The sequence below is a fragment of the Ruditapes philippinarum genome, unplaced genomic scaffold (assembly GCF_026571515.1).
Source record: "Ruditapes philippinarum isolate M1 unplaced genomic scaffold, ASM2657151v2 ctg4770_1_1_1_1, whole genome shotgun sequence".
Classification (NCBI taxonomy): Eukaryota; Metazoa; Mollusca; class Bivalvia; order Venerida; family Veneridae; genus Ruditapes; species Ruditapes philippinarum.
In genome coordinates, this window is record NW_026862665.1 from 50,257 (window position 1) to 73,156 (window position 22,900).

The following is a 22,900-nucleotide window of genomic DNA, read 5'->3' on the forward strand; positions in this document are numbered from 1 at the left end:
TAAGGTCAAGGTTTATGATCTCCAAACTGTTTTTACTTTTTAGGAAAATTTCAAATAACATGGAAACATATTAATCACCATCATGAACATTTTGCTTAATGATAGCATGGCATAGCATCAAAAGTTTCGTGGCTGGTAAAAGGTCAAGGGAAGTACAATTCATGTTCAACTGCGGAAGGGATTAAACTAAAACTGCTTTTTTGGTAAATACACATTTTAAGGTCTTGTGTTATAGTCCTCACATCCATTCATAAAAATTTTATGGCATATATTTTTGTAAGATTTGTTAAAACTAACATTGTCATAAAATTGCTGAAACACAACCCTTTAAATGGGCACAATTTAACCTAGTGAACTACCATGACCATTAGATACCCCTAATTGATTCTTTGGGTCTTAGGTCGAAAATATCAATAATGTAATGAGCCCATGAACCAATTGGGCTAACTGATAGGGGGCATACATACATGTTTTCAAACAATCTTTGTTAATCCTAAGTCATGAAATCTTGGAATACCAGTTTTATGTTTAACGATTGTGCCCAAGTTTTTAAATTGTGAAAAATATATTTACGTAGAAATAAATATTCTATAATTGGATAGGCGAGGAGCCTCGGTGGAAGGGCTACAAAATGTTTTGACAAGACCAAAAACCTAAACGATATGGCAAAACGTCTTGACCTCAACTTAGTAAAAAGTCAGAGTGGAAATCTAATTCCAATATTTGATACTAGGATCAAATCTAGAAACCTTACATCAGAGAGATTGAATTATGGTATTTTTTTTTAAAAGACATCTATAATAGTTTCGTTTTATCATTTTAAATAATAGGATTTTAAATGAAAAAAGAGCCTCAAATATACAGAAGCATTGTTTACCCTCAATCCTTTGTCTTAAAATACAATTATTTACCAATGTTGACGCAATATATGTTGTCAGTTATACAAATAATGCAAAACATATTTATATTTTTATGTTTTTTTCAAGCCAAACAAGAGTTTTTATTTAGTTTTTATGGAAATCTAGACTATTTTTATTTAACGTTATCGATTTTTTAGAAATATGTATGTTACAGGTGAGCACATAGCTACTTTCTGTAACTTGGCGCTTGCTGGAAAAGTTCTACGCTGATATGGGAGACAAGAACTGTTTTCAATTTCATGAGAAGATCATATACCAGATCCCACCTTGGGTTGAACGTTGTAATGGTGTGTGGTGCATTCACATGGGGGTATCAAACATTAACGTGGAGTTTTTTGCTGTAAGAATGAGAAGTTGATTGTCCGCTTGCAGATGCTTGTATTAGAACGATTTGGTGCTTGATAACTGTAATAAGACTTAGTTTCAAATGACTCTTCCTCTTTTGCATACAACGATTCCTCAATTTAAATTTTTTTAAATTAGAATTGATTGGCTGGTCAGGCTGTTGTTCCATGTTTTGGTAAAAGATATCCCCTTTTATTACAGATTTTTGTTATTGTAATATGACATAGTAATCCCCATTTATACAACATTCCTGTCCGGACTGTAACTTTGTGATGCATTGAAGGATTTTAGAATAACTTTGCACAAATGCATGATCAAGTGTTGCGTCTAAGTTCCTACCTCAAAGGTCAAGGTTGCACTTACTGTTTGAAAGTTCACATACTCACAATTAGAAATTAAAGGTTACATTCGTTTCCGGTCTGTCACTTTGTCATGCATGAACGGATTTTTAAATAACTAAGCATATATGTCTAATTTACCAAGACGACGTGTTGCGTCCAATCTATGGACCTACCTCCAGGTCAATGTGGTGAGTTTTCTATAAATAGCACTTCATTTCACAAGAACAATATCAAGCAAATAGTTACTTTCATTCTTTTGATTTCACAAGAATAATATCAAGCAATTAGTTACATTTATTCGCTTTTCTTTTCATAATACCTTTCTGCAATACTTACAAAACCTTTTCTGGGGCATCACTTTTGTGCGACAACTCTTGTTCCAGACGTAAATGCAATGTCAAATACATTTGTGTTCACAAAACATATCAAAATTGATGTTATGTGTATTATGTATTTATCCATTAAAGCATTTTCTTATTATATAATTATAATGCTGCAGTTTTGTAATGTATAAATCACTTTTTTAATTGAGCTCATACAAACTGAGATGTTTAGTCTGAAACTGTATTTGCAATACTTATTCAACTGTCTGTACTTGTAGGTTCGACATTACTTCTGGAAAAATTTCCTCAAAATGGGTCAGGTTGGTGTGATAAACGTGGAGCAGAGGAATCAGGATTTCACATTCTAGCCAAAAACAAACTTGCGGCCGATTTCCTTGACAAAATGGCGGGAATGCTCTTGATGAAAGAATACAAGTAAGGTCTATATATGGAATACAATGTAAACTCCTACTTGAATACTGTATAATCACCCTAAGGATATGTTACCTGCTTTTTAAATTTGTCTTTTGACGTCTTATCTCTGATATGCAGGCTTCATAACCTCAGATCCCCTTTCAAAATCCCATTTTATTTAGTTCCGCCCATTGTTTTCTCGTTTAGGGCAAAAATATTCTTTTACTTGGGGACCATACGCCTCTTTTCATGGAATTGCACTACTGTGTCACATTGAAGGTTCCATGATTACCGCCGTATGAACACATCTGCAGATGTTTCTAAATTCAAAATTTCACCATTTTCGTGTTAAATGTTGAATTCTGCCGGTGCTAGGGGGCGTGGACGATAACTTGCACTTTCCAGTACCGTTCATGAACAGGCTCAGTCAAACCGAGCCTGCAACATTTTCAATTTTTTTGTGTTGGACTTTCTTTAGGGATTCTGTTTTTCTCTATTTTATTCATATTTTCGGTTTGCTATCGACCTATATTCCAGTATGCCATTTCAACAATGTATATGTACGTGTTTAATTTACATGATTTGCCAAATTGGTTGTTTTTTTTACTTTCTTGATACGAAAGCAATCAATATCCTCTAAAAAAAAAATTCGTAAGGCTGTTTTGTGGTATTAAAACCGGTGCTACAAGTACATATATCTTTTGAAAGATATAATAGAAAAGTTGAGTAAATGCAAGCATATCTTCTAGCTAACAATTTGTCTTTGACTGCAATAGATTTGTAGTTTTGATATCACCACTTATGCAAATATCATGTTTCTTTATGCCTTCATCTTCTATGAACTTTCTTTCAGAATAAACGTCGCGATATCATGATTTGATGAAGTCTTAAATGCATGAAAATACAGTAAAACTCTGACAAAAAAACACAGTAAATTGATTAAACATATATTTGAAATGTGAAATAAAAAAATGGAATTATACATACAAGCTTGTGCATACCTATTCACGACACGCTACCGATTAATTATTATGTATTATGTCCCGCAGAGTTTGCGACGCATATCCATGGCTCATGTTTTGATCATGTATATATCTAGCATAAGGTTTGCTAAGCACATACCATTCCTGCTATGCACATCCAACATATTACTCCGACCACTACTATGTCACTCTTTAACTATAGAGGTCTTCTGATTAAATGAAATAAAGAAAACAATAAAAATTAAGTTGGTTAAATATGGTTATTTATAATAATTTATAACTTAGAAGTACTGTCAAACCTTTCTAATGGTCTAATATGACAACCAAGGTTTGTGCGACTCCTGTAGTCAAAAATCTTTTTAGCTTAGACACATAAGACTTGATAGGTTGATGCATCTCAGATAGTACTGGTAGATGACCCCTCAGAAGGCAAGTTTTATTTCCATGTACTCTGCCCATAATGTATACTGCCGGGATGCATAAGTGTTTCACAAACATCTCTTGTTAGTCCCCTACCGGTTTACCGGAGGGGACTTTAGGTTTACCCTCCGTCCGTCAGTCCGCACTTCACTCCGTCCGTCCACAAAACTGGATACTGTGATAACGCAAAAAGTACTAAAAATATTTTTTGGAAACTTGATGTATGAATAGATGGCAGTATAGAAATGCTATGACACGTATAGACTGAAAATATGGCAAATTTTACACATAAACTGGATCTAGTGATTATGCAAAAAGTAATAAAAATATTTTTATGACACTTGAAATATGGGTAGATGGCAGTCTGGAGATTATGCTTGTCTTTTTCTTTCCTTTTATAGGGAGTAATACTTAACAAACGTCGGCAATCTCGTCAATATAAAGATATAAAGCATGAAAATATCTTCTAGTGGGTGTCTACCAAGTTTGTTCAAATAAAAGCCCTGGGGTAAAAAATGGCTCCGCCCCCGGGGGGTCATTGCTTTTCCCTGAATGTATATAGTAAAATTTTTAAAGAAAACTTGTTTTCAAAAACCCTAAAGAGCTAAAGCTTATTTATTTATCATGAAACATCGTCTAACGGGTGTCTACCAAGTTTGTTCAAATAAGGGCCCTTGGGTTAAAATTGGCCCCGCCCCAGGCGTCATGGATTTTCCTTATATGTGTATAGTAAAAAAATTATAAAAACCCCAAAGAGCTAGAGTTTAGATACTAAGCATTAAATATCTTCTAGTGAGTGTCTACCAAGTTTGTTCAAATAAAAGCCCTGGGGTCAAAATAGGCCCCTCACAGGGGGTCATTGTTTTTTCCTATATGTATATAGTAAAAGCTTAAAAATCTTCTTTTAAAAACCCTAAAGAGCTAGAGCTTATATATTTATCATAAAACATCTTCTAATTGGTGTCTACCAAAGTTTTTCAAATAAGAGCCCCTGGTTTAAAAATGGCCTTGGCCCAGGGCCCTATATACAGCTGAGCGATTTCAGTGCCATCATGGACCAAATCTATTTCCAGAATTATGTCCCCCTTGAACTTAGATTTTTATCGAGAAATTGGTATATTTTACTCCAATTTCTTCATTACTTATAGGATTTACTTCAAACTCCCACATCATAATAATATGACAAGGTTTACAAATCTAGCATCCATATTTCCAGAATTATCTCCTCCTTAAACTTTGAATTTTTCTTATTCATTCTTTGAACTTTCTTTTACTTCAAATTCAAAAGAATAAATCATTATCAACACCTTCATTACTAATTGTTCTTCGTTACACTTACATCATGTATGACGTCTTTCATCTTTGTTTCAAGAGTTATCTCCTCTTTAAGAATTTGCTTTTAAAAATGTTATATTTTGGTAACAGGGATGTATAAAAAATTAATTTTAGAGTGTCCTTTAGTCTCTCTGTCTGTCTGTTCATAAAAAATGTTTCCTGTGATCACTTTTAAAGAACATTTCCAAAATAAAAATACAAGTGAATGGCCAATGACCCTTCAGAATTTTGCTATGGTTCTAACCAGTAGGGGACTTAAGAATTGCTTGCATTACTATGATAATTGCTTGTTAAATTAGTGCTCCCTCAATAAGATTTATTTCAGTTCTTTAAAAGAATACACAAATATAATTATTTGTCACTCTTATTTTTATGATCCCCGAAGGGAGGCATATTAAAATCGCACTGTCTGTCCGTCTGTGCGTCCCCACTTCATTGGTGTCCGGACTCCACGATGTGTCGCATTCAAGAATCACGCTCCTACCTCAAAGGTCAAGGCAGCACTTACATTTTGAAGTTTCACATTATCACAATTAAAGTTAATAGGTACACACATTCGTGTCCGGACTGTAACTTTGTCATGCATCAATAATTTCAAAATATCTACTACATCAAGACAATGTGTCGCGTCTAAGAATTACGTCCCTACCTCAAATGTCAAGGTCACACTTCTGTTTTTAAGTTCACTTTATCACAATTAGAGTTAATAGGTACACACAATCGTGTCCGGGCTGTAACTTTGTCATGCATCGAAGGATTTTACTATAACTTGGCATAAATGTTTACCACATCAAGACGAGGTGTCGCGTCCAAGAATCGCGTCCCAACCTTAAAGGTCAAGGTCACACTAACATTTTTAAGTTTTACTTAATCACAATATGAGTCTTTAGATACACACATTTGTGTCCGGACTGTTACTTTGTCATGCATCGAAGGATTTTAGAATAATTTGGCATAAATGTCTACCACATCAAGATGACGTGCCACCTCTTAGAATCACGTACCTACCTTAAAGGTCAAGGTCACAGTACCATTTTGAACTTCACTTTATCACAATTAGAGTTTATAGATAGACACAATGGTGTCCGTACTGTAACTTTGTCATGCATTGAATAATTTTAGAATAACTATGCATAAATGTCAACCTTATTTAGACCACATGTCTCATGTAAGGTCAAGGTCGCACTCATTCTTTGAAGGTATTCATTCTCTCCAGAAGTGTTTGAAGGTACACATTCATGTCGGGACTGTAACATTTTCATGCATGGAAGGATTTTAAAATTTCTTGGCACAAATGTCAACCACATCAAGACGATGTGCCGTGGCCAAGGTTCACGTCCGTCTGTCTGTCCCCATTTACACAACAACATGTCCAGACTGTATCTTTGTCCTGCATTGAGGGATTTTGAAATAACTATGCATAAATGTCTATCACATGACAATGTTGTGTCGCGTCCAAAAATCACGTCCTTTTTCAAATGTCAAAGTCACACATACAGTCTGAAGGTTCACGCTATCACAATAAGAGATTATAGGTACACATATTTGTGTCCGGACTATAACTTTGTCATACATCGAAGGATTTTAAAATAACTTGGCACAAATGGCAACCACATCAAGATGACATGTTGTGTATAAGACCCATGTTCCTATCTCCAAGGTCAAGTTCACTCTTATAGTTTGAAGGTGCTTATGCTCATTAGAAGAGTTTCAAGTTACACATTAGTTTCCAAACTGTAACATTGTCATGCATTAAAGGTTTTTAAAATAACTTGGCATAAATGTTTACCACATCAAGATGTTGTGTCGCGTCCAATACCCTTGTGCCAATGTGTTAAGTTTGCTATAAATAATACTTCATCCACAAGAACAATATTAAGCAATTAGTGACTTTCATTCTCTTTTCTTTTCATAATACCTGCATGCTTAAGAAACCTTTTCGGGGGCATTTGTCACTTGCGTGACAGCTCTTGATTATTTTATTTATTTACTGTTTTGCAGTCACTTGATTTTCTTGATTAAAATGCTATTTGTATCGATTTGTATCGGTAACTGGAGGTTGTAATTGCCAAATGAATTTGAAATGTATTTTGTTAACTCGTCACAATTAACTTGGACATTTAATTGTTTAATTCAGTGACGTGCTAAGGAAGGATAAGAAGGGGAAGATCCCATATGATTATCTCCATGATGATTATCCGTGTCGTATATACGACTTGTTTCTTCCAGACAACAAAAGTAAGCTGAATTTTATAGCTAAGATATTTGGCATATAGCATTGAATAACGGCCATATGCAAAACTAGGATAAATCATGCTTCCTCGATTAAAAATGGTCCCAAAAGACGCTCTTCCCTATATTCCGTTAAATTATTAAAATTTTGATACCAGAATACTTTTAAATCTGGCTTTATTAGAGCTTTGATATTTAAGTACTTAAAAATAGATATACGATATCTCTACGACAGTTATTGCAATAATATTGTACTTATTTTGTGTTTTCAGCATTACAAACATTTAGATAAGAAGTAGAAATTATACTGACATGTAATATTAGGAATCTTATCAGGTGTATTATTATTGTTAATATATTAATAAATTATATATAAATATTTATTTTTTAAGCTATAGAACATGTGCACGTTCGTAGACTATGCGATATCGGAAAAAAGAAGAATGAAAACAACGAACATGAAAATGCGATTTACATATTTAGCAAAATCCTTCTCACAATTAAAAGAGATCACTTCATGGTAATTTGTATTGTTGTAATTCTTTCATTATAGCATGCATATCATTCAATTTTACTAGCGTTTTCATATTTTGATACATTGTGGACTGTAAGGGTACTTTTGTGGATGATCTACCAGCATTTCGTGGACTATAAATATTTTTTTTCTCACCAGAATAATTATAGGTTTAACACTATTTTCAAATCAATTTCTTTTTGTCGTTAAGGTTTTCATTTTAATTGACACATTGAAATAATGACAATACGATGTTCAATGCAATAAAACTTATTGATACAACAGAATTCAAACTGCTAGCAGAGACCGTGGTGTCTGAATATTGTATGCACTACTTATTATTCGATCAGTACTTATATTGAAATTTTATCTGAAAATGATTGGTAGTCCAGACATCGAAAGATTGGTAAGTTCATTTAAGGTATGTAGCAGGGTCAGGGTTAAGCTTGCAGCATTTTAAATTTGCAGGGTTCTTTTGCAATCTTTATGGATTTCGTTTCCTGCTCAATGCAGAATTTTTTTTATGTTGTAACTGTAGTGATAATATTGTGTACCAATGATGTAAGATGATTGTAATCTATTCTCTAATTTATTTTAGGGGCATGAGGACATTCATGCATTTACACTGAAAAACAGAGCTGACAGTTATCTGAAGATCGGAGACTCTAATAAGGCACTGAACGATGCAAATAGAAGTTTAAAGATTGTGCCAAGTTATGATGTATGTATCAAGTCATATATCATATCATAGCATATCATATCATGAACTGCAACTATTTGCAGATGAAATCTTGTGACATTTATGTCTTTCTTTTAAAATCTCTCATTGAGCTAGTAAGATTAAATAAATGCCTATGACAGATTTAAGACATTGATGTTTATATGTATATTGTTTTATCCTGTCTCCTTTCATGAATTAACAATTATCTAATTGTCTACTTATATTAATAGCTTTATTTCAAAATTGCTCTCATTCAAAGGAATTAATACTTGATATTGATAAAGTCAGCGCGTTCATTTGGTCAACAGGTTTTTTTGATACGTGCTAAGGCATCAACAAATTTGGAAAGATATGATCATGCATTTGACGATTTCATCAATGCATTTCATTATGCTGGAGCTTGTACAACATCACAAGTACTTGATGTATGTGAGGAAATAGTAAAGTTTTTGTTCCAGCTACCAAACAAGCAAAGTAAGTGTCATATTGATAATTTATGATTTTGCCTCTATGATAATTTGTCTTAGAGAGTGAGAGTGAAACACACAGTTAGTTAGAAACCTGAGGTTAAGGTTCATGATCTACATGAGTTTACTTTTTATCTTAAATGCTTATTCAGTGATGAATATACTTTTTATCCTGTACCGATGTATTACATGTAATATTTGTTATGTATTATCGGGTTGTCTTTCTCCCCCTCATTATTTTAAGTTATGCAAGCTTCTGTAAATGTTGAGCACTCTCCATGATAATGTTTTATTTATTGAAAAGGAAGGGGTGACATCACACAATTCAAGTTTATACTTTGAGATGATTTGTTCGGGGGATATAACAAGAATTTACTAGGAATCGACGAAATTAATATATTGAGATATGGGTTTTAATATAATTATATGTAAAGGACATGTAAATATTTTATATTAGTCGGTAACAACGATGATATGAAGTTAATCTACTCTGTACTTTGCCATTAAAAGCGAAAATAAGTAAAATAAGTGGAACAACTGAATGCTCTTATAATACAAATAATTATGGTTCTAAAACGTTTTTATACCTTCTTATTTATCACAATATATCTCTTATTTATTTAACACTTATTTTAGGTACATATATGATTCAAAGAATATCAACAACTTTGCCTGGAAATGGACCTTTATGGGCTAGGATCTGTCATAAATTTGTGCTCCAAAACGAATGGAAAACTGGAAAAATAGCACACAGCCTGATCAAATATGACCAGAATATTCTACCTAAGATACAAATTAACGTAGCGTGTTTTTGTAGTTTAAATGATATCAGGGTAAAATCGTTTATATATATTATTTATCTATATTTGAACTACATGTTGTATTTGATACAGTTTTGTAAGAATGTGAAACAATACAATGTAAAGTAAATGGAGTAATCTTTGGTAGATTATCGTTCATCATTATAAAATAATTGAAACAAATTAGTAACATTCTTTTGGTCTTTATGTACATTGCTTTTCTATAAAAGTATTCATGGAAGTAGATTGCTGCTGCTGCTGCTGTTGCTTGACTTATTTTAAATTAGAATTCATTTCATGACATTTAGAATTCATTTTATAAAATTTAGAACTAATTCCAACAAATAATCAAATAATGCGAAAACATAGGCATACGCGGTTCAAGTCACTTTAACTATGTCTGTTTTTAACATATGATAAACAAGATCAACAAGAAAAGGCGGCGTTCAATGAACGCAACCCCCATACGACCCAGCAACAAGAACCAGTGGCAAGGAGCCCAGACGGACCCCAAACAAAAACAGGACCGGGTACAAGACAGAGCTCAGACAGTATATTCATACTTTTAAGATGCACTATTTCAAATCAACGAATGTTTGCAGTACGCACGATACATATGATATTTTTGGAATGGAATTTAAAATATAATGTAGTATAGAAACTCTATATGTCTTATGACTTTTATGCCCTGTTTAAACTTATAATCTTGTAACTTTATTTCCAAACAGAGTCATCCATGGTCTGCTGATATGATGCTGTATTTCTTACATTGTGAATCAGATAGGAAAGCTATATCACTTGAACCAGGTGACACATACCTACATGCTTCAGTGAGAATATCGTTAGTCGGTAAGATATACTCTTGTTCAGCTGCTTAATTTACAATGGCATAATCTTTCATTACCTTAAGAGTAAAGGCCTTTGGTTGTCGCAACAAAACGATATTGCTTTAATCGATATTTGCTTTAATCGGTATTTAACACAAAGATGTGATGAAGCAAAAATGTCTGACAGGCTTTCGGGTTTGGTTTTGCAGCAAAAGATTAAAAATTGTATTTGTCTTTTGTGAAAAGCAACGTCTGTCAGATTATCACATCTGACTCAAACAATCACATCTGACTCAAACACTCATTTATTTTTATGCATGATGGAAAAAATGAAATATACTTTTATAGAACTAAAAGGCATTACTTTGTGGACCTCTGAAACAGCTTCAGAAATCATGCCAAATGGGTACAAAATGAGCAGGACAAATTTAAAAATCTGCATTGTAAAAAAATAATAAGTTTTTAGCAATTGTTACAGATAAGCCTTCTTGTTTTCAAATCAGAAACATTTATATATGTGTAATGGTACTTTTTTTCAGCTAGTTTTCCAGACTTATTAGCATATGTGATAAAGAATACAAATGCCAACGAACTTCACGTGTGTGACCAGGCTGGTAATACATTGCTTCATATAGCAACGAAGGAAAGAAAAGTTGATAGGCGTGCAAGGTGAATAATGACATAAACATTCTTTCAAACAATAACATGATAACGAATTCTGCATTTTGAATTTTTTATTGTTACAGTATAAATGGAAATAATGCTTTGAATTAAGAATGGGGTAGTTCGGCATATAGTTATATGTACTTTCTATCTAGTAATAATATGACATTTTGTATTAAACGAAGGTTTGGCGTGATAAAAATACTACTGGAATATGGCATAGATGCACAGAAACTGAATAATGATAAGAGGACAGCCTACTCATATCTATCTGGTGAAAAAAAGAACAGAGAACTTATAGTAGAAAGCATACAGAAACAAACAACAGGTAAACAATATGTTTATTAAGTCTTGTGTTCGTAAATGCAAATTATTAGTTTATCTTGTCAGTATTTCCCGACTTTGTTATATTTTAAGTTATAAAATTTTACTCCATCTAGGATGTTTACAATAAGAATCTTACACCAACTGCCGATGCAGACTGGAATTTCCGGCTCGAGGGTAACTGTTTACGGCAGTAATGAGGCTCTGTGGAGTTTCTAATAAACAGATACCCGAAAGCTAGACATCAGTGTCAATGACAAACTATTTGTTTCTTTTTCTTACATATTACATATTTATCATATTTTGAAAAGAAATGACAAAATATTTGCGTTTTTAGCACTTCTTATGGCAGAGTATGAATTTACAACTTCATTAATAACGGCATTTTGACGTCATCCTAAGGACATTATTCATTTATAAATGGCGCGCTAGAAAGAAGTCATTTAACGCACACGAATTGTCTTGACTGGTTTGTCTAATACCGGTGTAAACTGTAGATAATCCTGTCTGATATGCAAGAAACTTTATATATTAAATGAAGGTAATGAGGATGCTAGTAACAAAAACGTGATAAGAAAGTACATAAACGAATGTTTAGTTTCATTGAATTCATTACATATATGTCCGAAATAATGTATGAATGTCTATGTAACTGATCATCCCATTTTAACAGGCAATCAAAAGAAAATGTTTAACGGTAATGAAAGCAGAAGTCATCCTAACAGAAAAAATGCTATGCAACAGGGTAAGAAAGAGAGAAGACGTAAATGTGACCAATGTGAGCAACAACACTCAAAGGCGCTCGAAATTATATCAACAGACAAGACAGGTGGTCTGAAAGCAATGACAGACATTTTGACTTCGGACCATTTAAACACATTTCATACTTCAATTGAAAAGAAAGTTGTAGATGATTTAGTAAAGTATCTTGAAAGTCCAGAAGGTAAATAATAGAAAGAACATAGTTTAAGAGTACGTTTTGCAAGATTTCTTGTTGGACTGATTAGAAATATGCTATATTAAGTTCTTAAACTGTTAACCATTGCTATTTAACAATTGTTATACAGTATCAATATGTCATTTTTCAAATACATTATTATATAAGTTTTTATTCTCGCATGTATTAAATGAAAAGACTCGAGAACTTTGAGATACAATACAATACATTTTTTACAGATATAACAACATTCCTTTCCCCACTGAGAAAAGCAAAGTTCTATATGATTATGGAAGGGCTGTTTTTAGTGCAAAAGTGGGCTCCATTAATTCTGACAGTTAAAGCGTTCAATAAGAAGTTTGTAGACAACGATCTGAAAAGTAAATATTATAAAATTCGAAAACAATAAATATATACGAACAGACGATATTGTTTGTATTGTATAAAATGAATATTATGAGTTGTAACTGCAATTTGTTTGTTTGAAAATAGTGTATGATATACAAATGTGATATCTTCGTTATTGCTAGGAATTGTATTTATGCAAGATTGATGACATATTATTTCAACAACCATAATCGTAATCTTTTTTGTATTTTATTCATTTAAACGTCAGTGGAGTTCCCTAAATGATATTTTTAACAAATCGCCCTGAAGTATATGCTTTTAACGAACCCCATGATCATTTGTAATGTGACAATTGCATAAAATGCGAATAAGAAATAAATTGAATTTTACATGGATGCTTTTGTTATTTCAGAATTTACATCAAAATTTACGGTGGAGCCTTTAATTGTTGCCACAGAATCCGTTTCAGATGATGAAGAATTTGAAAACATTTGTTTCCTACTAAATAATGGTTGGAGCATTGGAGATGGAAGTAAGGCAAACAAATGCATGACTGAAAAATAATACAGATTGTCATTAATTTTCCAAATTAATTTAATTTGTGTCATTTCCAAAATGTAACTGACTATATATTCGGGTCAACATGTGTCAAACAAGATCGATTTCAAAATGTGCCTATTCTACATGATATTATGTAAATGATATTTATTATCTTATTAATCTTACAATAATATTATTGTAATACTTTTTGTATGTCATTCTATATCAAATATGGTGTGTGTACTTAAGTCTGCTTAAGAATATTTTGTATTGTCAAATTCTAGATGGCAAAGTGACTTTGAAGAAAGCTGTTGACTTGAAAAAGTTCAAATTGAGTGTTGAGCTCATTAAACGGGGTGCAGACGTGTCGGATTTTACTCTACAAGAAGGTGATACACCTATACATGCTCTGATTAAAGTTGCACTTGAAGTAACAGGTAATATAATCCAAATTTTTCTCATCTTTATGAGCTTAAATTTGTTGCACAATTGTAATTATTACAGTTGATTCGGCGTACCATGCATGTCTTTAAAAAAGAGATTTAATAATTTATTATGCCTCGGCTGGTATTCAGACTCCCTCGTTTATCTTTTTTACCAAGTGAAATAAACTGACTGGTAGTTGAATGCTATGGTATAAGCCTTTCAAATATAAAATATTTAAATAATTTGAAGAAACATATACAACAGAATCGGTAAGAACTGTTCTTGTTGCAAATATTTTATTTTATTTTGAATTATTTACAATCAGTTTAAACATAATCGTCACTTGGGCATTGTTATTTCCGTACAAACTTATTAAAAATGCTGTACATGTTTGTTTATCTTGTTCAAGATTCACAAAATACAATCCTGCCACTTTGCATTAAACACATAACACTGAAAACAAAAACAAGTAGTTTGTCTTTCTTTTTGAAATTTTCGTGACCGAGTTAAGTCAAGACTGAATTAATTTGAATCTCATAAGCATTTCTCCTTTTTCAGAGTCAAAGTTTATAGAAGATTTATTAAACAAGTGGAATACTGACAAAGATAAATATTCCTGCCTTGACCCAGAACAGGTTGATGTTAATGGTGACTGTATATATCACCTTTTAACAAAATCGGGTTACTCCGATATGGTTCTGCAAATCACAGAGATACTTTGTGATTACAATGTGTCCGCTTATTTCTATAATAAAGAACAGAAATATCCTAGCGAATATGTAAAAAAGAAGCATTTTCGTTTACTTGATTATCTCAAAAATGCTTCAAGGATAAAAGCATCAAGAAAACAGGTTGCGTATGAGACTTTTGAAAAAGAAGATAAAAATGATTCAACAACAGGAGCACATGAGTTTGATCTAGAACACAAGCCGAAACCTAAATCACGAAAAGAACAAATACAAGAGTCAAGGAAAAATATTGAATATCTTCTATCATTGCTTCCTGAATATATAGAAGTGAATGATGTTGTCTGACAAAATAATGCTGAAATTAAACGTAATGAAAGTATTGTTGATGATAACCCAAACCACTTGCACGTGCTAATTGATGAGAAAGTCACTGTTAGAAATGAACAAGAAATGGTAGAAGTAGAAAATGAAGAAGATATGAATGTGAGTAATAATAACAGTACATTATTGAGTCTTGGATCTGATCACGTTAGTGCAGCAAAGTGTTCGTCGGAAAAAGGTGATAACATGGTAGAAATAATTCACACGGCTGAACAAAATCAAACATTTGAAGATTGTACAGGTGACAATAATATTCAAAAAAACGATTTAAAGGAAAGTGACGTAAGGGAATCAGATGTGTCTGATTCAGAAAGCAATGACATGTCTGACCCACCTTCGCTTGATTCAGACGAGGATGATGCGACGGATACACCACAAGCACAAACATTTTTGGTACGTGATGACTTGGAACATGATTTGGATAAACAGAACATGGTAACTTTAATACGTTATTGTCATTGCTCGGAGTTTTATTCATAGTGTTAAAAATTGTATTAAAAAAAAACATTCAGTTGGAGCTTTTTTTACATAAACGAAATGTTTATATTGATTGACATTGAAAAAATAAATGTACCTTAATTTTCATGTAATTTTGTTGTGATTAATGCTTTCGAGGGATCATCTTTTTCCAGATTTTTATACTTCACAACGGCAGGTGGCAAGTGCTATGTGGCAGTTTTAAAAAATTGCCCTGTACTTCACTTGAGTGTTGTTATTTTTTCTGGACCTTCGGGATCATTTGTCCCAGCACGTTTAAGTGTTGAAAATTGAGTACTGCTCAAGCCGGTGTTAGGGGACATGGGAATGATGCACATTTTCATTATCCCTCATGTACAGACTCAATCAAACGGAGTCTGCAATTTTCATTGGATTTTGTTGTGATTAATGGTTCCGAGGGATCACCTTTTTTAAGATTTTTTTTAACTGTATCAAATTTAAGGTCTGAATATTCGATTGTTCAAATGGCTGTCTAGAATATTTATATGAAATTCAAATATTTTTGTCTTAATAGATGCGATTTTTTTTCAGTTTGAAAATCTTCCATGGGAGGTTGAATGTACAGATAAAGTACTTAAGGTATTAGAAGACAAACAAGTGATACCGAAATTGAAGCGCAAAATAGTTAGGATTATAAAGATGTTAGCAAGCGGTGATTGGCAACGGCACTTATGCAAACAGCTTAAAAATGTTCCAAAGTCAATTATGTTATTTGAGGCAAAATTGAGCAAAGGTAAATACTTCTGATACTTCACTAATTATAAGCCTAGGACTGTTATATATTTTTTATGAATATGTGTGTAAATATTTACTATAGGCACTGATTAATTACGGGTGAAAACATCAGAAAAATAAGACCGACAATCATCTTCGTAAATACACAGCTTACACTTATTTTAATGCAGAATATTATGAACTAGAAAAGTAATAACAGTATTATTTTATAATAATTTTAAAGTCAGGGTTTTAATGTTACATTAAATGAATATATTGCATTTTTAAAATTTGATGTGTTTTTTGTCTCAGGTCGAAGAATTATTTGGGAGAATGCAATTAGTTTCTCATCGAGATGTAGTGAAACTGCTGACAATAGATTAAACCCTTCCAAAAAGGGTGCTGCTCATTGCGTCCGCGGTGGACGAATATACTCACAGCTGATCCGGGTTTGGGACGTTGTGATGGACCATGATAAAATTGAAAGGTAACATACAGAAAATAAAACGGATGTTTCGTGAATATCTGATTGAACAAATACATGGCATCGCTTTCGTTTACTGTACTCAAACCCGTAACAGGCAGGAACAAAAAAGAGATTTTATAATATCTGCCATATAAAATCAGCCAGTTTCATGTAAAGAGGAATACAATTATTGCCTTTGATTTTCATTGTTTTAAGTTTAGTTAAGTCTTTAAATTATACTAATTTTTAGTTAAATTATGTTGGAAGATATAAGCCTTTTGAAACATTTTCAATTCTGTTCCTGGAAGCAACCAGTACTACACAATGAGTGTAACGTTTCTTGCTCATTGACCCATGCCTGCTTTTATATTATATGTCAAAACATGGATTATATTTCAGTTACACTTTGACAGATCAGAATGTTAATGTATGAAACCAAGGAGCAATATAAAATGTTAACAAAGTATTCTTATCTGCTTTTGCTATTATAAATATTTAATCAAACATTTATTTGCAGATCGGTCGAAAACATTAAGCGCTCCCACCAACGTGGCAATACCTGTATCATACAAAGAAAACTGAAAGGTTTGAAAAAAGAAAATGAACAACGCCGTAAAACATTTGACAAAACATATCCTTTATTGTTTACCGAAAATGAACCAGAAATATCCCAAAACCTCCAAGAACTAGAGCAGGTAAGTTTCTCACATCAGCAGTTGAAGCACATCATTGTTCATTACTAAAATACCATTACCCTTGCAGTACCCGAAAAGGGCCGCCACTGGCCAAGTTGTTACGGTTGTTGACTCTATTCAGTTGCACATATCGCTATGGCCACTAATTCCGCCTTGGACTTGAATCCTTAACTGATGAAGTTTTAAGCTAGCGTGTGGCACGCTCTGAGCTCGACTCGGATGCTCGTTTGTAAATGAAGTAACGGAACAAGGGGCAACCTAGGTCTTTAACAATGCGGAATTGTAAAATTGTATTTATGTTCAATTCATACATGAATTGGACTAATTTTGTCCGGCTGTCTGTTAGCAGTCAAGTCCGCTCTGTATCTTCTGACCCGATGGAACGAAACTGAAACTACTTGTCAGAATTGTTAACAATAATAATTCAGTCTGTGTAGAACGCAGGCTTAACGTTAATCGGTTCAAGGTCACACTTAGTCATTTTGCACCAATCTGCATTCTTTTGAACTGTAACAGAAATTAAAACTTTTAAGCAGAAAAATAAAATGAGTATAACAAGACGATTTGCAGGGACCAAAATTTGATCTGCCCAAGGGATTACTTGATTTTTATAAACATGTATAGAAAACATATTTCATAGTTCCATAGTGTAAAACTACGATGTCTAGAGCTAAGATATTTCCCATGTTACATCACATGTGCATCACAAAATAACAGATATTAATCATGCCCCTTTATCGTTAATATGGTTTTGTGTAGAAAAATACATTTTAATCTTATTTTAGTGAAATAACAATTCCTGGAGTTTAGATATTTGACAGGAAGCATTGCGTTTTTGGCCTCTACATAACCGGTATCAGTCATGTCGCATTTGGTCAATATTGCCCCGTCACACTTAGTATTTTTGAACCAATCTTAAAATTTCGTACTGTATCTTTTGAACTGATAGAAAGAGATTAAATCTTTTTAGCAGAAAAATTATTAAAACAACACGATGTGTATAAGAAAGCTCATTTCAGTTATATTTGTGAGGCTACAATTCCAAGATCTAATGTATATAGCATAACATTGTGAGCCTGGTGTTAATCATTCCAGTGGGCGTACCCAGGGTCATTTGATTCATATAAACTCATATAAGAAAAGTCTTATTATTTGAAACTACAAAGCCAAGAGCTTAGAATTTTGATAAATGATAAACACACGTTCAAACGTATATCAATTTTAGTTACTTTTGTCTATAAAGAAGTCCACATTTCACAATAATATTTTTCAGGTGCAACATATCCCACCCGCAAGTTCAAATGAAACAGAATATCATATTCTCAAATTTTATCCCGTGGACACACCGCTAGTTAAACACTTCCTACAGAATAGTGATGTCAAGGTTGACTTTCCATTCAAAGTCACTGATTTAGAACACGCTGTGATCAATTTGAGTGGGAAAGAAGCAATTTTGTTACTTGGTCGCAGTGGAACAGGTATTATAAAAGATACTATTTTTTTTTTGTTTCGTTTTTGCAAGATGGAGCTTTGCTACTTGTACAAGCAATTGTGTGACACTTGGTAAAGGCTTACATGCAACATTATACATCATCAAATTGAACATGTAGAAGACGTTTATTATAGGTCAATGTTCAGGACCTTAAATTGGATATTTCTGCATTATTGCTCTTCTCTAACTTAGAATGTTCCAGGCTGATCTTCTGCTTTCATTTTTGTCTTTTGTTCCATTTTTGGTCAACAAGTATGTATTTTTGTACAATTTTAGCTAACTGACTTTACTATAAATCAAGATGAAATCAAGTGGTCTGTTTCTAAAACTGTTTTATATGTTCAAATATCTCTTTTATTGAAGTGTCGCCGTTTAACCCGAACAAACAAACGAAACCTTACTTTGCTACATTTGCCTGCTTTTAGTTTGGATATGTATTTAATGTTAATTTCTTAAAATATACGCCATTAAGAGTTTTGTGTCTTGTTTGATAGCACGTGTTAGTATACTTACTTCTTGCTTGGCATAGGCCTGTCATATTGCTACTATAATTTATGGATGCTTAATTCCGTTCAGTATTCAAGATTTTCATTTATCTGTATTAAAGGGAAGACGACTTGCTGTTTATATCGACTTTGGAGTCAGTACAAATTATACTGGATCAATAGGCGAATCGAAGACCCACTTCTGCCAGGGTCATCATCGACACAATGTCACCAAAACGATGACTGCATCGGTAAATAATTCAACTTTTGTAACTAGTCAATTATTGATCTCTTACAAATGAACAAATAAATTTTATTTTATTTTATTGCACTGTAAGCATAACCGATTATTCATGAGATGTTCGAGAAACTGAATTGTCAAAATAATTGTTTATACCTTTGCACAATTGAAAAGAGTAACTCAATATTAAACTATAAAACGCTTTGTAAGATGCTGACATATTTTCAATTTCAAATGACTACTTTTTCGATTTCACATATTCGTTGTCAATGATTCTTGTTGGGAATGTATAATTCTAATCCATACTGCTGTAAAATACACCAAGCTGTCTGTCAGATATCATGTGTCTTTTGACGTCTCAATAAGGAGTGTGTTGGTTGCCGTGGTGTAAATGTCTTTGACGTCAACAACACGCTCCCCGCCGCTGTGTGTTCTATCCCATCAGGGACTTTGAATTATTTCATGTAAAAAATCTATTCAGCTATCTTACGGAACGTCGGTCTCCTCAGGTACCCGTTCGTACCTGATATTATGCACAGAGGGATACCCGAGGCATTCCTCTTCTGCTTAAGCTCTAAAGTCGCCTGTGACTTCCACTGAGTTAGTGTTGCGATAAAAATGAACAAAAAATAAACGTTTCTATTGTTTTTCATTTGTTAAAAAACAGTGTATGTAACTATTTGATTGTTAAAAGTTAATTTCAACACAGCACAGCTTTAATATTGTTTAACTTTCAGACAAAAACAATGGAGCAAGTGCAGATTGTATTGAGGTCGAAAATGAAAATGATCAAGCTTGTGGTACACAAGCGTTTGAACATTTTCATCAAGTATTCATCACTAAAAACCAGGTTCTTGCCGCTGAGGTCAAAAAGACGTTCAGAGATTTTAAGAATGCTGAAGTAAGTTTTTCAGCAGTGCCAACCGAGGGTTCAGACCAACTTTTGCCAAATCGTCTTCAGGATTTGCAAGAAAAAGACTACCCACTGTTCCTTACATCAAGACAAATGCTATGTAAACTCGACGCCTCCATTGGGGATCCATTTTTTAAACGGGAAGAAGATGGATCTATGAAGGTTATTCAAATTAATGATAACGTTTGTGAAAAATATGTGTATTTATTTTAAATACTAGTGTCATTAATAAATGGTATACTTAAGTTTTACTAAGATAACAGTATATAGTTTCATGTAGTTATTACTTATTATGAGAAAGAAAGCCTCGAAAGAGAGATGAAATTACACCGAAAGGTGACTTCAGAAAATAAACACAATTTCCTAAAATTTATTAATGTATTTTTTTAAAATTTTCCTTTATTAAAAAATTGTGTAAATGTATCTGTTATATATAAATACAGATCCATGTTGATGGTTGGGAAGTGGCGGATGAAGGTTTAACTGATCTGCGTTTTCTCGATTATGATTCTGACGATGAAGATGGTTTTGATGAAACCGAAAGTGGTGACAATGAACCGGATAAGAAAAAGGTTACTAATTTTTATTGTACACTCAGTAGCCGAAATTTAATTCTTACTCATTGAAATGTTAACAGTGGTACTACCAACGTTTTCAAAAGGCAATCTTTGGTATTGTTCCAAAAGACTTTAGCCGAGTAGAAGTGTCAGATTTATTACTTTATCTTAAAATCTTTACAGTCATTTTGTTTTTCTGTTTGTTAAAGAAGTTGCAGTTTCTAACATCGTTTTTGCAGAGAGAAGGTGACGTCCACAGAGAAGTTACTTATGAGGTCTTTGAAAATGAAATGTGGCGTAAACTAGAAAGTAAAACAAGAACTGGCTACCATCCATCCTTAGTGTGGACAGAGATTATGTCATTCATAAAGGTAAATTCTTTGTACGATAGGGCCCTTTTTTACCTTATACTTTTCATTGATTGTAAAAAGACATCGGCTTATCAAATAACACTTGATAAATATGAAAGCTGAAATATTGATCAGGTGCTTTATTCAATAAAAGTTTTCCTTGTTAACATACATTTACAAGATGTTTGCAAAAAGCTTAAAAAAACTTTGGAGATCTGCTGTTTTAAAGATATGTTGTGGTTTTTTTTTCTTCAATATAATGTACACGTTAGTTTTAGTACATGCGTTTATTTATTTTATAAAGGGGTCGTATGAATCTCTGTCGTCAAAGACCGGCTATCTCTCTAAAGAGGAATATATGGAGTTGGGAAGAAAAAGAGCACCAAATTTCTCTGGACAGAGGGATGACATTTATGATATATTCTTGTTATATGAACATTACAAGAAAAACCATCAAATGTTTGATGAAACCGATGTTGTCCATGATATATTCCGACGACTTGCAAACATGGAAACAACTCCAATTACAATACATCAAATCTATGTTGATGAGACACAGGATTTCACCCAGGCTGAGCTCTTCTTGCTCATCAGACTTTGCAAAAATCCAAATGATATGTTCCTTACAGGTATTCGACATTTCATCTTTTATGTTTTAAAAGCATTTTTTCATTCAAATCCCTCTCGTCAATCTAAAAAGTTCCGTCGAAGATTTGTAATGATGGCATTTTATTTAAGTATAAGCATATCAAATTGGTTTGAAAATTGTAAAAGGTTTTGCACTGTGGTAACAAATATAAATAAACTTTTTATAACCACCCCAAAAAAGTAAAATAGAAGGGATATGATTTTGGTGGCGTCCGTCCTTTCATACCAACTTTATGTTCGGTGTATAACTTTGCCATTCGTGAATTTATTTTTAAAATAATTGTGTATAAATTTAAAGCACGTTTGGACAAAAGGTCATACACAAAATCTAGGTCTGTAGTCACTATTATCTTATTGCGGAATTGATTTTTAAATTACCATGCATATATGTATGATGAAACCGATGTTTTACATAATGACAATATGTTTTGTGTTAGGGATTCTATTTTTCTCCTTTTTTTTTTAATTTCATGAAAGTATATTGATGATCATATTTCGTCATCAATTCTGTCATTCAAGAATAGATTTTGAAATACCTAAGGCCTTGTTTGTGGCATCTTTGGAAGCTATGAAAGCAGAAAGGTGAAAATTATACTTAAATGTCAAAAAAGTACATTTATGTCTGTCTGGTTATACTTTTGCCATTTATTCGTGGATGCATTTTGAAGTAATTGGACACACTGAGACCAAGAGAAAGACTTTGTTAATGTTTTTCATATTCTAGTAAAATCATTTTACAGTAGCCGTGGCTAATCTACGAGTCAAATGTCAGGGTTGCACTATTGGGCAATTTGTTTGTTTCCAACCGCAGGTCTTTTCATAGTGACCTGTCTGAGAAGTTTATTTATGAAAACATGTTCTAAAAATTGTCAAACCATGAGTAGCTCTCTA

General features: G+C 32.9%; 2 protein-coding genes across 2 annotated transcripts; both read left to right on the top strand.

Annotated features, from left to right (window-relative positions):
- Positions 1–2,190: 2,190 nt before the first annotated feature.
- On the top strand, positions 2,191–14,914 carry LOC132719816 (TPR and ankyrin repeat-containing protein 1-like). The gene is made up of 14 exons (XM_060703739.1): positions 2,191–2,364; positions 7,219–7,319; positions 7,706–7,833; positions 8,426–8,548; positions 8,857–9,022; positions 9,652–9,848; positions 10,544–10,664; positions 11,182–11,311; positions 11,491–11,633; positions 12,303–12,572; positions 12,806–12,946; positions 13,327–13,446; positions 13,739–13,891; positions 14,439–14,914. The coding sequence occupies exons 1-14, from the start codon at positions 2,333–2,335 to the stop codon at positions 14,912–14,914; spliced, it is 2,301 nt and encodes a 766-aa protein (XP_060559722.1). The 5' UTR covers positions 2,191–2,332.
- A 105-nt stretch (positions 14,915–15,019) lies between these two features.
- LOC132719815 (TPR and ankyrin repeat-containing protein 1-like) lies at positions 15,020–21,990 on the top strand (the record flags this gene model as incomplete). The annotated part of the gene is made up of 10 exons (XM_060703738.1): positions 15,020–15,385; positions 15,980–16,181; positions 16,475–16,649; positions 17,146–17,323; positions 18,597–18,801; positions 19,423–19,551; positions 20,279–20,616; positions 20,898–21,026; positions 21,251–21,382; positions 21,666–21,990. Coding segments are annotated over exons 1-10 (2,179 nt in total), but the record flags the coding sequence as incomplete, so codon positions are not given.
- Positions 21,991–22,900: the final 910 nt, after the last annotated feature.

Bases quoted from the DNA above. Each gene is read 5' to 3' on its own strand.
- LOC132719816 (XM_060703739.1), top strand. From the start codon at position 2,333: ATGGCGGGAATGCTCTTGATGAAAGAATACAA. The intron at 2,365-7,218 runs GTAAGGTCTATA...TGTTTAATTCAG, and splicing joins CTCTTGATGAAAGAATACAA to TGACGTGCTAAGGAAGGATA. The intron at 9,849-10,543 runs GTAAAATCGTTT...ATTTCCAAACAG, and splicing joins GTAGTTTAAATGATATCAGG to AGTCATCCATGGTCTGCTGA.